Genomic DNA, 16,500 nt, shown 5'->3' on the forward strand with positions numbered 1-16,500 from the left:
TCTGAAGGAAAGAATGACAGTGTGTGTGGGAGTGTGTGTGTATTCCCAAATATATATATCTGAGACGCATCAAGTGAAAATAGAGTGTTACGTTGGACCTGCTTCGCCCACAGTCTGATCACCAAAGATTATTTAAAAATAAAGTTGCTGATATAAAGTCGATTATTGTTAATATTTTCTTGGATAATAGCTTGTAACCCCAACTGCTGATACACGCATGTATAAACGCGCATAAAAAACGGCGAGTCCTATTTCTTGCTCAGCTCTTTCCCTCTTCTCCACTTTTCCATATACTCTTTCTTTTTACACATGCGCTTTGGGTCTACTTGAATCAATAATCATCGACTTCCTGCTTGTATTGCCCTTCATTCCCATCCTCAAACCCTTTTGCCGAATAATGCACACTTCTGCTACCCTGGAAACCCAACCAGAGCCATGGATTATGGATTCATCAATCGACCGTTCCCACTCACCAAATAAAATGAACCAGCTGGGAGAAGAGCAACAACTCCCTGACTACTCTGCATTAAGTGCTTCAACAGTATCCACCCGAGAATCCCTATCACCCGGGAGCAGTATATCCACTGAGATGTTGTCTGCGATACAGCACACAGCACATCATCGTCATCATCATCATCAGCAACAACAACAACAACAGGAGGAACCGCAGCCATGCGATAATTTAGCTAGTAACAATGATATCACCATCGATACCAGCAACAACAACGCTCGTCCTACCATCACGAATAGTCCTGCAGCAGAGAAAAATACAACGCACACCATCATCATGCCTGCCTCTCCCACTCGTCGACGTAGCAGCGGGGGTCATCAAACCGAAGGAGGCAGCATCTTTTCTCGTTTGTTCCGTCGATCTTCACAGGCACATACCAACAACTCCACTGCTACTAGTAATACTTCTACTGCTGCTTTTAGCAGGCCACCTGGTCCTCATGTAGGACGGTTGGCAGAAAAGTATGGCGAGTATGTGAAACCTGAACGATCACATAAAGGATTGGGTGCAACGTCGCGAAAGAATATCGCTAGCGGTGCAACAGCTGTCATTCGACTCATACGATCATTGGACGGACAAAGTATACTAGCCATAAAAGAATTTAAAAAGCCAGATCGTAACGAACCCGAACGCGAGTATCTTAAGCGTATGCACAACGAATACTGCATTAGTAAATCAGTGTCGAACCACCCAAATGTTGTGGAGACGCTGGATCTCGTTCTTGACGAACAAGATCGATGGTGCACCGTTATGGAATATGTAAGATCCTGCAAACAAAGCCGTGATAAGGGCCGATGTTGTTGTTTCTTTGCCTTATCAAACGCACGCTATCCTTCACTTCTCCTGATGATAAAAATTCCGTATCTTTCTTATCTCGACACTGATTTACTGGATAAATAAATAAAATATTTAGTGTGCAGGCGGCGATCTATTCACATTGATGCAAGAGCGGCCGACGATGCCATTTATGGAGCAAGCCTGCCTTTTCAAACAATTGCTTCTTGGACTGCAACATTTGCATCAGACAGGCATCGCGCATCGTGATGTCAAACCCGAGAACCTGATCTTGACGACAGGAGGGACACTCAAGATAGCCGATTTTGGTGTGGCCAACGTCGTCAAGGCACCGTTTCAACGCGAAGCACAGCGTTGCAAGCATTGGTGCGGTTCTTCCCAATTTTGGTCGCCAGAAATCTGGACACTCAAGGACGACAATGATGGTTACGACGGTCAGGCGCTCGACGTCTGGAGTACAGCAGTTACCTATTTCTGCATGCGGTTTGGATATCTTCCCTTTACGGCGGCATTCTACAATGGCGTTGGCCATTTCCCACCGCCACCTGGTGCCAAGCCTGGCTCACCTGCTGCTGTAGCGGCAGCTGCTGAAGACGGTGGTGACCCAGAGTATGGGTTATACTGTAATCAGCGCGAGGAAAAAGGTCCGCTTCAGTGCGATCTTTGGAACGGTGGCAGCGAAACGCATCTGCAGGCAAACAATAAGCAGCATGTCAACATGTCTGAGCAGGAGCGCGTGTGCTTGGCTGGTATGCTTGATGTGAACCCGGTTACCCGCTGGACGGTTGATCAGGCGCTGGCATGCGAGTGGATGTCGAATGAAATCGAAATGTGCGAAGACGGCGCACTTCCCAACGGCTGGCGACACTACCATACCCTCCCTTGACACTCGTCTACTCAACTGCTACAATGATGATAGTAACAATAATAATAATGACTCTGTACAGTTAACATCGATACATATTATCCATATATATTATTACTGCATCTTCTCATAATAATTCTCATAAACTGTTTCCCGTTTCGCAGCTTGTGGTGCCACAAATTTTCATCTAACGGTTCACAAATGTGAAAAAAAAGCGCCGTGCTTGTGGTGTAAAAATAGTCTGACGAGTGTGGGGTGAATCTGGAGGTTTTATACTTTATAGATTATATACTCTCTACCGACTCGCCATATCACGGTACTCTTCTCTTTCGTTAACCCCAGTTTCTACATGAAATCAAAAATATTATGGTTTCTGTCTCTTGGTGCGACGTGAGATGGCGAGGCTCGTCCTGCCCCATATTTTGCTTCGCACGCGTACTAACCATAACTGTGTAGTCCATGTGCCTCCCACACGTCCATCGTTAAATTTTCTCAAAAAACTCTATCTGCTGTTTGCTACGTTAAGAGATATGTAATTGATGTATTACTACCTTTTTAGCCGGTCATTGCTATATGAGCTTTGTATGCAAGCCTCACTGTCGCTTTATTTTTGGTAGGTTACCCGGGTTCTGCTTTATGGATCTTTTCCATATAAATCGAAGCACGGGCTGCAGCACGATATGTCGCAAATGCAGTATGTACAAAGATCAAATGATGAAGTATTTGTCTGCAACTGCAAAGGAAAAACGGGAACAATTATGCCGTTTCTACTACGTATTAATTTTCGATTGCACCCAACACCTCCCTTGCATATAATGTCGATTCTTTAGCTATCATTGTCAGCGATAAGGCCACGCTATCTACGTGCTTGCATACCTGCAATGCATACTGTTGATCCGACACAATTCAGACTTTTGGACTCCGCTTACACTTGCTCTGAAGATGTCCTCAAAATCGATTCTAAGGTAATTTCAATAGGCTATTATTACATGTCGTGTGATATATGTATTGTGTCTAAATACTATTTACAAAGTTGGGAGGAGGGGATTGGACGTATAAATAACTCGGCTCGCCTATATGGATGATGATGGAGAAGTCGTTGAAGATGTTGCTTCAAACGGATTCTCATTAATTTGAGGAGAATGAGATGGCTCCGCTACCGCTGCCACTGCCGCTGTTGTTGCTGTTGTTGTTGCTTTTGTCGATGATGGTGACGTTGATACTTCTGCTGTGCTATGACTTGGTATCGCAACTCCTTTTCCTTTTGGATTTGGCAAGGACTGCTCAACAACAACATCACTATGCGGATGTTGATGTTGAAGATGATGGTCCTCAATGTGCGTATTACTGCTGTATTGACGTGATCTTTTACGTGCAAAAGAAGGTTGGTCGATGTCTTCTTCTTTCTCACCAGGAACTGTTTTTTGCTGTTTTTCAAGAACTGCCAATATATGTTGGATAGCTTCTTGATTTTGTCTTGTAACCAGCATCAGAGTTTGTAACTGGCTGATAATTGCATCATCATTATTGTCAAAAAAGCCAGGCGTCGCTCCTGTAGGAGGAGACATCGGATTACTGGATGGTTGTGGAGGAGTGGGGAATACTGGAGTTGGCATCTCGTTACGTGTTTCTAATTCCATCTCAAGTATGAGTTGCTTGTCACGTTTGCATGGCTGTGCAATGATAAATATGATCCTTACCCGGTGTGTCTTCCGGATCTGAAGTTGTCAACTGGCTATAATATTGCCGACGCTTCATCGCCTCCCATACAATAGTAAAATTGCGGCCAATAATGATAGAAGGCAAAGCAATCAACTGTAGAATCGATGAGATCAGTTACAAAAAAAAAACTCTTAACTCAATCCAACTTTTGTTGTATGCATACCAGAACACCGAACAACATGGCCGGGAAAGTAATCAACTTGCCAATAAAGGTCGCAGGTACCATATCGCCTGCATTTACGAATTAGCATAGTCATCATCTCTGCTGCTGGATGGCAAATACAAACAATGAAAGGAGAACATCGCTACTGACCATAACCAGTGGTTGTAATGGTAACCAAAACAAACCAGAATGCGGCAGGAATACTGTCAAAAGAGCTTGGATCGCCGTACGGATCAACAAACGTCTGTAGATTATCGTCCCACACACCGCGTTCGGCAAAATAGAGCAAAGTAGCTATCAAAACTACCGACGTCACGACGAAAAACAACAGCGCATAAAGCGCATCACTTGAGCGTCGCAGCGCAACAACCATAACCTCAATTGTCATGATGATAGCGTTGGAGTATTTGTACGACTTGAATAGACGTAGCAAGCGAAACAATCGCAGGATCGTAAACCGAAATTCGTATGTCTGCGAAGTTGTATTTAGCCTGGATTCACAAGGAAACAACACTCAGCCCTGTATCCACCATACCGTATCACGTCTGGCAATAAGCTCGATATAAAATGGCATGATTGCGATAAAGTCAATAATGGAAAGTGGAGCTACGAATGAAGCTTGTCAGCGAGAGAAAGGAAGAAATAAACCAAGATTTTCAGATGCAGAAACACGGCTTACATAGGAAAAAGTGACCCAGCATACGAAATGAATCTGAATGAGCAAACACACGGACGAGGTACTCAAGCGTGAAAAGCGCGACCATGGTTGTCTCCAATTTGAACCTGTCTCGTCAGTCATACCATAAGTACTTTGTGCCAGTATCGAAACGTATTCCTCCATTTTGCCCTCCTTCACTTCCCCACACGCCGGATGATGAGTTACCAGACACTGTTGCTCTCGTTTGACCGAAATGCCGGGATAGTTTCAATGGTTGTCATGACAGCACTCAATACAATCAGCATAGAAACCACCACGTTAGTATAGAAAGCAGCGCTGCTACTGGATGGCTGCTCCATTAAAAAGTACAGCCGACACTTTAGGTCGCTTTTAAATTCTGTGGCGTCCGGTCCCATATTGGCTTCGTGCGCAGCGTCAGCAACAGCATCCGCTTCCTCATGTTCATCGCTACTGCTATTCGTCTCGGGTGTCACCGTGCCGCTTGGTTCATCGCGTGCAAGTTGCGAAATGGAGATAAAACCTCCGGGCAACTGGCCTATCGTCCGTTTCTTTTTGCGCGATTTCCGCGTGTTTTGTTTTTCACTACTCGAGTCTTCATCATCATCCGATGGAATGCTGTGGTGATGACGGTGTACAGTTGCCGAGGATCCCGCCGCCGCCGACATCGTTGCTCCAGGAGCTACAAGCTCTATAGTGCTGCCATTATCTTCATGCTGATCCAAGAGACCGACTGGCTCTTCTTCATCGTGCAGCTTAGAAAAATTCCCCTTCTTGCGAAATATGCGCATTCACAACACAGCCTCGGTTTAACAGTGGGAGGAGGGGTAAGGGAGAGAGAAGAGAGAGAAAGAGCTGAAATATAAAAAGGTGGAGGAAAGTAATAAGAATTACTTGCAGCAAGGATCGCCCCTTGCTTGGCGCGCTGTAACCCAAAGGAAAGCCTGTGTGACAGCCTTCAAATTCCTAAAATGGACATTTTTGACTATACCCAGAATTTTTACCCGCCTCTTCTGTGAGAAAACACGCCGTTTTTGCTATTGGAGGGATAGGCCATTTTTAAATGGCACTTCTAGAGTGCGATTGTAACATGACGTCTCTAGCGAGAAGACCATTTTCAATTATGATGAGGGATTTTTATCCCTTTATTGTGTAGGACAAGCGAATTCTACGACGTGGTCGACTCTTTCACCTACCAAAACGACGTAAGGCTTGGTAGTAGTCGACTGCGCACACATCCCTTTTTGTGTCAGCTTATAGCTCAAGAAGAGAGCCAAAACTTCTTATACAAGAAGAATGATGATATGCATAGTAAGTTACACGTGCGCACAGACTCACCCGCGATGATGCAGTACTATCGTTTTTGATGCGTGTGCTTTCACTAAATGAAACGATCAGCTGCATATTATGCTGCACAATACTAGCTGCTTCATATAGCCTGGGATTCCATTGCAAATGTAACTCTATGATAGGGGTTAGCTTATCCAACATCCAACAAGAAACTGAGTGTGGTCAACCATCTTATTGACTTTTTAAAAAGAGTCTGAATACAGTAGTCTTCATTTTTGTGAGGCTCCTTTCACAGTTGTACTATCATTAATAGCAGAAGTTCGAAGCATTCATTTTGCAACGTGTCGAGAGAGATATAGAAAGGCAGAAAATCGTACATAGTGTTAAATAGGGGGCATATCAAACCTCTTCACTACGGATCACGCAGAATATTTTATTTAGCAGAGATAATACATATACGTCTTACTTCTATTACAGTATTTTCCCTTACTACTCAAAAATGTAATTTTAGTATGTTTTCGGTCTTTGTTAGGGATGTAGTAACATACAAATACATAGTAATAGCCAATGGAGTACGTAGTTTCATGTAATCACACCAGGCTGCTGGGCTGGCTTGTGTGTCGTAGCACAATGATGAGACACCTCTTATGTGCTCACAGACAGCGAAACGAGCTCACAATCAATAATGGTCGCTGCTGTATCGACTCCTGTAGTAGAAGTAAGTGATAGCTCTTCAAATCCTAGGCTTCAAGGACGAGTGAACATATTTAATAGTTGTTATTGACCTAGTAGTAGTACGTATTGGCCAAACACTGAATTTTCCTCTTCAAAGTACCGCGGAGGTCGAGACAAGTTGCTGATTTACTGAATTAATTCTTTTGACATAAAAATACTTTTAAGTGTGATCATCTCGTCAATATCATAGTAGTGTCATAAGTAGGCATAGTGAAACATACGATAGGTTTAAACATTCGACTCTAAATACGTTTTTGGTAGACTGTTCCTAAAGCAAATCTGGACCGCTGTAAATGAGATGCAGCGAGGTGGCATGTTTGAGCAACAGGTTTTCACTATCCAAACGAGAAATTGAACTCTAAATTCTACTAGTGTGCTAGTTACTGCTTTTTGTATAGCGTAGCAACATATGCTTGTGATGAGAAACGCTAGTCAAATGCATACCGTCGAAACTTGTCATAAAAGTCTTCTTCAAACCTGTCAGCAACCCAAACGAAAACACAAATGCAGTTTCTGTTTGCTGAATTAATTATAATTATTGTTTGTATAATAAGACCACTGTGGTTTACTTCCAATAAAAGCAGTCGATGAGTGGCGAGGCAATGGCCACTTTATAATTTCACTTTCCAGTAGTAATAGTTATAGTAGTAGTAGTGGTAGTACGGTAGTGTTATGCAACCTTGGTGTTCTTTGAATCGATCATTCCAAATTCTGAACGTGCAATAGACAGTGTTTTTGTAGTAATTATTAGCATCATGTAGCAACATTCTGTCGGTTGGAGCCGCTACTACCTTTTCGCAATCTGAATATGACCTTCTTCCTGTGTCTAGCTTTTAACCTTGGATTTAAGAGAGCGAATGGCCATTATTAATTTCTATATAATTGATTTGAAGATACCACAAGCTACAGTAGTTGCTTTCAAGCCAACATTATGCTTAATATCCGTAAAATTGGTTTAATCATACAAAACAGGGGAAGGATGGAACACGTTCTCTGTTGATCAGCTAATCGCTTAGTATCAGTATCAGCAACATTAATAAAATTATTGACAAAAGTCTTTGTTGTTCGCGACAATCAGAAACATGCGGTAATTTAAACACACATTTTCAGTAATTGACACGATATCCTTAAAAGTACTAGCTTGGTTAATCTGTTTCGCTGATCTCGTAAACAAGTACGTGGTGAGTATCTTTCTCTGACAGGCGACTTTTTTAGTGTTATATAAAATCAATTAATTTGTCATATTTATTTCGTTTTGCCAATGCTTTTAACTTGATCTTCATTTTGTGACGGTAACGGTGAAATACACCACGGGCTTAAGGGATCAGCGACGACTTTAATATAGCGGAGGTCTGGTCTTGTTGTTATTGGATGGGAAAAAATACGATAGTGGCCGATGTTCCGTCGTTGCTAGTGAACATTCGTCGCTATTGGGACCAGAAACATTGAAAGCCCGCAGGTATTTTGCAGAAAAAAGATAGGACAATATAATCTATATATCCATTAAATGCCTACTTACGGGAAAATGTGTGTGTGTGTAGCCATGGCCAATAGTCTGTGTAGCATACGAAAAGGAGGTGGTGAACAAAACGTCAGAAAATGATCAAGGTGGCAAGTGGGTCGGGCCAGGTCCTCCATTCGCGAAATTTTGATTGACAGGTCTGAAACATTGTAATTCCGTGTAACGCGCCTTTATTAATGTCTAGGATCGCGTCTTCTTCGACGATGTTGCGTCCGTAACATATAAAAGGAGGGGCCGACAAGCTGTTGTTTTGATTCTCATCAGCAAAACCCATTCCCGATCCTCCGGTCTTCTCATTCTCCATACCTCAAACAACCCCTTCCAAGTTCCTTACACATCTTGTAAAATAGACACATCTCTTTCTCTCTCACTATGGTTTCCTTCAACCTGATCTCTTCCGCAGTCCTGGCGATTGCTAGCGTTGCGCCCTGGTCGGCCTCCGCTCTTCCTGTCGAAAACTCTGATGCCGCTGGCTTTCCCGGTCATCAAAACCAATTGAACTCTACCAGTTTCCTTCAAAACGGTCATCCTATCATTACAAACCCAAGCATCGCTGGGCACCGCGGTAAGCTTCAACGCCGTGATGCTTCCGATAATGATAACGAGCAACAGCAAGATGACGACTCTGAGTACCACGGCAAGGGTTACCACTACGGCCGCGACAGCACCGAGGGTCAAGACTGTGGTCGCAACAGCACCGAGGGTCAAGACTGTGGTCGCAACAGCACTGAGTTCCGTGGCCATCGGGGTCATGGCCATGGCCGTGGTCACAACCGCACCGAAGAATTCCCCGGCAAGGGCCATCATTGGGGTCGTCCTGATAACAGCAATGACACCGAGAGACCAGAAAAGCCTTCCAGCACTCCTTCGTTCCCATTGACCCCTTTGCCTAAGCCTTCTGGTGTCCCATCCGGTGCTTCGCCATCGGGTAATCCCGAGCCATCTACACCACCTTCATATGATGAGGAGGATGGCGCTGATGACGAGTCTGGTTCTGATGAGGAAGATACACCTACTACCACCGCTACCACTACTACCGTACCTGCCTCTTCCTCAAGTGTCAAGGCCGAGGCCACCTCGTTAACCGCCTCAGTCTCTGCCCAATCGGAAACACCTTCTGCTTCTTCCACGGCCTCTGCTGCTTTGTCTTCAGATGATTCCCAAGCCTTGGAATTGCACAACTCGTATCGCGCTAAGCACTCTGCACCTGCTCTTACTTGGAGTGATACTCTTGCCTCGTATGCTCAAGACTGGGCTGACGGATGTGTGTTTGAACACAGCCAAGTAAGTTACAATACTATCCTACTTTAATTCTTAACGCGAGGGGAAAAAGCCTTGACTAATTATGAAATTGTGCAAACAATTAGGGTAAATATGGTGAAAACTTGGCTATGGGCTACGGCGACTGGGAAAAGGCTATCAACGCTTGGTACGACGAGGTTTCCGACTATGATTTTTCGAACCCTGGCTACTCCTCTGGCATTGGTCACTTTACGCAAATGGTTTGGGTCGACACAACTGAGTTGGGTTGCGCCGTTTCCCAATGTAACGGCTCGCCTATGTATGTCTGCGAGTACAACCCTCCAGGAAATATTGTCAGCGGCGATTTGTTTGAGAAAAATGTCTTAGAAAACTAGAATTTAGCTAGCCTGAAAAGAACACTTCTACATAGCGGGTTGACATGCACTTGCGTTTCCCTTCCCGCTTTCCTTTTGTTTATCTGTACTTTTTTATTTGAACAAGAAATATACAAATATTCATATATCTATGATTACGTTAAAACATCACACACTTCTTAGATTATCGGCATTGAAAGCTCAAAGCAAAAGTTACACTGCCTGTTTTGATGTAACAGGTGCAGTCCTACTCTTTAATACAATACAGTATAACTGATGTAGCAAATATGAATTTCTAACGTAGCATTGTGGCTAGCGTACGACAGACATACATACACATAATACATATGCAACTTATTTGTCCATCTTGGCAAACTTTCCAATATGATATCAACTGCTTGATACTTGTTCATACCTATATAATACATGGGTTGTAGAAGGTAAACCTAAATCTTTTGCATCTTATTTTTTCATGTTCATGTGTACCAGCTACTCAACTTTGATTTGCTAATGCTTAAGAGTTTCATCTGCTGTTCACAGGAAAAGATGTTAGGCAACGTAAAGAAAGGGTGACCAGTGCAGTAATCGTATTAGAAAGACCTGAGCTGGACCCAAGAAAATCGATAAATACTGCTACACGTTTCTCACTGAAATCGCACTCGACAGTGTAACGCAGACATCAGTTATATGCATGGAAGATCTATTATTTTGTTACAAGAATCAAATTGGAACGTGAAAAGTAAGACAAAATGGTCGATTACTCTTGCCAACATGGGTTAGGCGCGTCAAATCTTAAAAAGAGGTATACGAAACGATCTGTTCATACACATACACACATGCACCTTGCTGTCTGCCTCTTAACTGCTAGTGACTTCCTCCTTACTGCCACTGTTCCAAGAGCTCTTGGTGTCTATGCCGTGCCAATCGAGGATCTGGATCCTCTTTAGAGAATAAGCCTGGTCATTACGATAGCATTCTTGCAAAGCTTGATGATGCATTACCAATTATTTTTGTGGGTACTATTCTGGACAATACGAATTATCTAAATATAGACTGCGATGGTCCCTCAAGTTCGTGTAAGCGTTCACTTGGGACAAGACCGACCGCTACATTAACCAAAACACGGAGCTCTGGTATCCTCAAGGCATTACTACATCTTCGGAAGCACATGACAATGATCTTTTTAGATCAAATGATGTGAATCTTGTGTCCTGGTACGATACTCATGTAGACAGTAACAGACCCAGGCAATAAAGGTGTTTGTACTGCTTTTATTGACAAGGTAACCAAGAGGTATCGTATAGCCCTTTTGGTTGTGATTGAAGATGGCGAACCACCATCTTTTTATACAGTCAAGTTCATGCTTGAATGTATGTGGTATGGTTATCATCTATGTGTTGTTGATACATGGAATGGTGTCAGAATATTCGACTTGCGCCTCATTTACGAAGTTTCCAGTGGCAACGGTATCGGACACGTTGGATCAGGCCGTTAAATGAAGAATATAATTACGATTACTAATTAAAAGCGTTTAATGAACCAAAATATTTTGCGCTAAGCTACCAATACACCAGTACTGTCTGGCAAAAGCCACACTTAGGGCGAACTGCTTGGTCTTGTAGTAATTATCACCACATTCTCAAAATTGGGTCTTCCCAATCTTTGTTCATAAATGTGATTTCTCAATCAAGGTATGTAAAGGGATACTAGCTATGATGGCAGTAGCAGTAGCTGCAGTAATTACTGATACTTCAAACCGCTTCCTTTGTCCAATATTCTTTATGCAATATCATACCTATGTTTAGATTCGGAAAAACAGTGAAACTAAAATATAACGACGTTTTGTGTTCGATATTATTTAGACACTATCTTGCAGACGGGTTCAGTTTTTCCTTTATCTCTCACTTGATCGCACTCCAGCCCAGATTCGTTCTTAGTGGGCAAATATGATTCGGAAGGAGAATCAAGTCGAGTAGCCCGTTTTGAGATCGACTATACGAAAGCACTCGTCTGGAACAACGTCCCCTGCGCTCGAAATGTTCAACACGTTCCTGACCTCCACCCATGGCGTCATTCCCATTCTTACTATCAATGGTACCACAAAATATTCACCTGAACCCGTTGAGAGCAAGACGAGTCGATTGAATATGTGAATATCTTGTCGCGAGATCCTGAAGATTTGGCGTATCGTAAACAAGGAAATCAACTTTGGACTCATGGTGAGCACCCAGGCGAACGGCCCGCTTACATTTTTGAAAGCTAGATACTATTAAATTGCCAACTTTGCTACATTGCAATATTACATGTGATTGGTATTTATGCATATAAGCAGTGATAAATAGCCTCGATGTAACTCCGTTAAATTTTAGGGGTGCCTTTATATCGTGTAATTTCAGTCTTTTTGCTGAAAACTCATTTATTTTATCCATTTCCCGGCTAACAAAAGCATCATGATGTTGTTGCTGTTGTCTGTATGTCAATCTACAGTATCCAGTGTAAGAGTAAGCAATGCGGAAGTGCCTAAAGAAGGAAAACACATTCTCGGATTGATTTCTTTTCAGAAAAAGGTAGTGGAAGATATTGATTCAGAGCAGTGGTATTAGTAGTTCGTTTAAGATGAACCATATATGAAAGCAAAAGCTTACTGATGATGGTATCGAGATTTTTTGTCCCTTCCCCCCTGTGATTGTCGTCGCTTTAAAGGCTGCGATCAAGTCCCATGTTACCGGTATCTCTTTCTCTTTTTCTGTATCCATCAACTTTACATAATACGCATCTATTCACATGGACTGTTTGAAAACACGCGATTTCAGTGATGATAAAGACGTGTAACATTATGTTCCTAATCTACCACTGACATGTGTGGCATTATGTTGTCTTCGTCGTGGTCGTTGTTTTCATCGGCGAAAGCAAGCAAAGTTGCAAAGGCAGAGCATAAACAGTTTGGGTTAGCCTTATATAACACCGTGCCAGTCCGCTAGTTAAGGATTTAACCTGGATCATGGCGCGTAGTTGTTCTACGCCACTCAAAGTGCATGCGTGTGCCCCTGCTTCGTATGAAGAGCCTATCGACATATCTCTTGATATTGTACACTTTTACACTTCTCCTTCATATCATATAAGAAGCAGAGGAGTCTATTACATACTGTTTGCGTTTTTGAGTATCAGTCAATAGAACGCACCCACTTCTTGAATCCCTACATATGTAAAAGTGCAACATTGGTGACATCGCATGGATTTTAGACGTAGCTGCATATTGGTTACGTGAGGTCATCTGAGTAAAAGAGAGAGCTACTAGTAATTTGCTTTTATTACCAACAGCATCTCATCATCACTTACTGTATCAGCTGCATTATAAATAGTGCCACGTCAGGTCATATGTTGCGGGTTTTCCTTTCTTTGATATGATAGCACTTTGAGCAATTGTTATTTCCATCAATATCGGTATGAGATCTATGCCATTGATATCTTGAGAAAACTAGTGCAGACGCTTACTTGTATACTTTCTGATTATGTCACATATCATGCATTACCAAATCACTACAGTATGCAGAATAGAACATTATCTGTGCACTACTCAACGTAGGGTAGTATGTAGTGATGTACGTCGTAAACAAGTAGTAAAAAAACCTGTTTAAAAGTACTCTTATGCAGAAGCAAACTCAACATAAAGTGTTGTGTGCTGGGAAAAGCGAAAAGGATCGACGTGTTACACAGCCAATGCGGGGAGGCAAAAAGGGACTTTCTTTAAAAGGTTGAAGTGATGAAGGTGCGCTATACTTTCTCTCCTTCTTTCTCCCTTCTTACTTCACACACCCACACGCACGCGCACCCAACGAGTAGCTCCATGGTAGAATTCACTCCTGTCGAAAAGATTCCGGGCGTTGTGCAGGAACTCCGAAAGACCTTCGATGAAGGTTGGTCATTATTGTCGTGGGCGTCTGTCGTATACTATATATGCACCAACTCGCCAAAGAAAAACTGTGATTGTATTCAAATTGATATACATACTTTTGAATAGGCATTACCAAGGACTTGGCTTTTCGCAAGCAACAGCTGGAAAAAATGCTACTCTTTTTGGACGAAAATTCAAAGCAGATAGAACAAGCTCTGTTCAAGGACTTGCACAAACCCTCAATTGAAAGCGTCACTGCAGAAATTGCTCCAATTGTGGATGAATGCAAGTACATGATCAAGGTATGGCTCAAGTGCATTGCCAGACGAACATGTACCTTTATAAAAAGAATGCTGCTGCTGCTCATTCCCCAACCCCAACCTTTTTTTTCCCTGTGCCGGGCTTAACTTTCTTTTCTATTCCAGAATCTCGAACGTTTGGCGAAACCTTCACACCCAAAGAAGCGCTTTGCATTGAATGCGTCCGACAAGACGTATATTCGCAAAGAGCCCAAGGGTGTGGCGTTGATCATTGGTACGCATAGTAATTAAAAAAGATATAGAGAAAAGGGATATGTGCGTAGTGTGAGAAGGCATACAATGCAATTTCGGTAAAACTCACGGAAATAAAATGGTAAATGATAGGCGCGTGGAATTATCCTGTTTGTATACTCTCCAAAGCATCTATCGCTGCTACTTTTTTCTATAATGCTATGTGTTGTCTTGACGCGCATTTTATCATAGGTTCATTTGTTGCTTTTACCCGTGGTTGGTGCAATCGCCGCAGGTAACTGCGCTGTTATTAAGCCCTCAGAAGTGGCCGAACACACGAACGAGCTGATGGAAAAGGCGTTGCCCAAGTATCTCGACCCATGTGCATATGCTGTAGTGAGTGCCGGTGTTGTAGAAACAACAGCATTGTTAGGTAACCTTCAATTTTCCTTTTCTGTAACTAACCTTTTACACTATATAAAGAAACGCATCAACTGATCACTTACCGCGAATGTGTGAACTTTTCAAAACAATAGAGCAGAGATTCGATCATATCTTTTACACTGGCAATGGCGCTGTTGGAAGAATTGTCATGACGGCTGCTGCGAAGCATCTTACCCCCGTCACTTTGGAACTAGGTGGTAAATCGCCAGCCATAGTCACCGATACTGCCGATATTGAGCTGACCGCCCACCGTTTACTATGGGGAAAGCTGTACAACACTGGTCAGGTAAAACTACACATCTTCCCACTACGTCTAGAACGCGAAAATTATATGACAAAAACGAGTTATAAACTTTACTAAACACGAAATGCGAACTAGACTTGCGTTGCACCTGACTATGTGCTCGTCGCACAAGAGAAACAAGAAGCACTGATTGCAGCTTTCCGCAAAACTGTCCAAGAGTTTTTTGGTAAAAACGCACAGGAATCCGATTCCTATGGTCGTATCATCAATCAGCGTCAATTTGACCGTCTTCAGAGAATTCTGGATGGTATTGCTAGTGACAAGATTGTGGTCGGTGGTCAAACAGACAGAGAGAATTTGTTTGTGGCCCCTACAATTGTTAGTCCTGTGCAAGCGGATGACCCCCATCTCATGCAGGATGAAATCTTTGGTAGAAAAGAACTCAGCTTCCCATCCGTAATATACTCAAGAAACGCGTGTAATAACTAAACTATGGACTTTTCATGATAGGTCCTATACTCCCAATCATTGCTGTAAAAGATCTCAAAGAAGCGGTGGATATAGTCAACAGCAAGTCAGTAATACACAGCGTCGATTGCTAATTGGGCTAAAACTTACCTTATATAAATTGTATATATAGGGACAAACCTTTGGCTATGTACATCTTTGCTGGCAAGAGCAGCGATTACAACTACAGTAAGTGATACGCATAGAATCAGATGAGGATAAGGTTTTACTAAATAGTACATTTCTCTTGGGGTTTTAGTCATGGACAAGACCAACTCTGGTGGTACACTCGTCAACGACACATTGATGCACTTGGTTCGTATTACTATACTACCAAAAGAAACCCCAGCTAAGAAGAATTGCTACGCGTGTACTGACCATTATGCTTTAGCAAGAAATGTCTTTGCCATTCGGTGGTATTGGCCCATCGGGCATGGGTATGTTGTTTAGATCATAAATGAGTACATGCATGTCTGCGGTATTTTATTCTTATTTTCGCTCTTTACCTCACTTAGGAAGTTATCATGGTGATCGCTCGTTTGACACATTCACTCATGAACGCTCTACGATGATCAAATCCACTTCACTTGAAGCTGTCAACCAGGCAAGATACCCGCCTTATAGCGATTCAAAAAAGCAGCTCATGTCCGTCCTCGTGTTCGGTCTACCATCTGCTGCAGGTGCAAAGATCAAGGCTATCACCACTGTCTTTGGTGCTGCTTGGGATATCTTTTTCTCTAGTAGCAAACAAAACAATCAAGATAGCAAACTGTAAGAGAGTGAAGAAGAAATGTGACATGATTATGATGGTGATAAATCCTTTAGTAAATAACCGAACCTCTTGTCGGCATGATTGTCCAACCCAACTCCTCCAGATTTCTTTTTAAATTTATCTTCATCTTATATCATACTATTATCATCAGTGGTAGCAGTGGCAGTGCTCTCAGTAGTATTCTGATTAGTATGTATATTGTTTTTTCTAATCAATACCTCTATATGGCTTTTTAATATAACTGATATATAC

General features: G+C 42.5%; 4 protein-coding genes across 4 annotated transcripts; 3 read left to right on the plus strand and 1 right to left on the minus strand.

Moving 5' to 3' along the window:
* The first annotated feature begins 271 nt into the window (after positions 1–271).
* Positions 272–2,327, plus strand: BDB00DRAFT_801677 (kinase-like domain-containing protein). Its single transcript, XM_053121884.1, has 2 exons — positions 272–1,270; positions 1,425–2,327. Exons 1-2 carry the CDS (start codon positions 398–400, stop codon positions 2,190–2,192), a joined length of 1,641 nt encoding a protein of 546 aa, XP_052984483.1. The 5' UTR covers positions 272–397; the 3' UTR covers positions 2,193–2,327.
* A 1,503-nt stretch (positions 2,328–3,830) lies between these two features.
* Positions 3,831–5,130, minus strand: BDB00DRAFT_755196 (uncharacterized protein; the record flags this gene model as incomplete). The annotated part of the gene is made up of 6 exons (XM_053118820.1): positions 3,831–3,986; positions 4,057–4,124; positions 4,207–4,528; positions 4,592–4,662; positions 4,736–4,843; positions 4,947–5,130. 6 exons carry the CDS (start codon positions 5,128–5,130, stop codon positions 3,831–3,833), a joined length of 909 nt encoding a protein of 302 aa, XP_052984484.1.
* Positions 5,131–9,446: 4,316 nt separating this feature from the next.
* BDB00DRAFT_755212 (CAP domain-containing protein) lies at positions 9,447–9,916 on the plus strand (the record flags this gene model as incomplete). The annotated part of the gene is made up of 2 exons (XM_053118822.1): positions 9,447–9,563; positions 9,647–9,916. Coding segments are annotated over 2 exons (387 nt in total), but the record flags the coding sequence as incomplete, so codon positions are not given.
* A 3,775-nt stretch (positions 9,917–13,691) lies between these two features.
* Positions 13,692–16,490, plus strand: BDB00DRAFT_801686 (Aldehyde/histidinol dehydrogenase). The gene is made up of 12 exons (XM_053121885.1): positions 13,692–13,812; positions 13,917–14,092; positions 14,216–14,324; positions 14,435–14,451; positions 14,534–14,714; positions 14,818–15,011; positions 15,105–15,399; positions 15,480–15,543; positions 15,610–15,665; positions 15,736–15,791; positions 15,868–15,913; positions 15,992–16,490. Exons 1-12 carry the CDS (start codon positions 13,743–13,745, stop codon positions 16,249–16,251), a joined length of 1,524 nt encoding a protein of 507 aa, XP_052984486.1. The 5' UTR covers positions 13,692–13,742; the 3' UTR covers positions 16,252–16,490.
* The last annotated feature ends 10 nt before the right edge of the window (positions 16,491–16,500 follow it).

This window comes from Zychaea mexicana (genome assembly GCF_025766255.1).
Source record: "Zychaea mexicana strain RSA 1403 chromosome Unknown BDB00scaffold_6, whole genome shotgun sequence".
NCBI classification, from domain to species: domain Eukaryota; kingdom Fungi; phylum Mucoromycota; class Mucoromycetes; order Mucorales; family Lichtheimiaceae; genus Zychaea; species Zychaea mexicana.

What these genes read in the sequence shown, in the direction of transcription:
- BDB00DRAFT_801677 (XM_053121884.1), top strand. Translation starts at nt 398, where the DNA reads ATGCACACTTCTGCTACCCTGGAAACCCAACCAGAGCCATGGATTATG. An exon ending in GGTGCACCGTTATGGAATAT is followed by an intron (nt 1,271 to 1,424) that starts GTAAGATCCTGC and finishes TAAAATATTTAG; the next exon opens with TGTGCAGGCGGCGATCTATT.
- BDB00DRAFT_801686 (XM_053121885.1), top strand. Translation starts at nt 13,743, where the DNA reads ATGGTAGAATTCACTCCTGTCGAAAAGATTCCGGGCGTTGTGCAGGAA. An exon ending in AATGCAAGTACATGATCAAG is followed by an intron (nt 14,093 to 14,215) that starts GTATGGCTCAAG and finishes TTTCTATTCCAG; the next exon opens with AATCTCGAACGTTTGGCGAA. An exon ending in AGAAACAACAGCATTGTTAG is followed by an intron (nt 14,715 to 14,817) that starts GTAACCTTCAAT and finishes TCAAAACAATAG; the next exon opens with AGCAGAGATTCGATCATATC.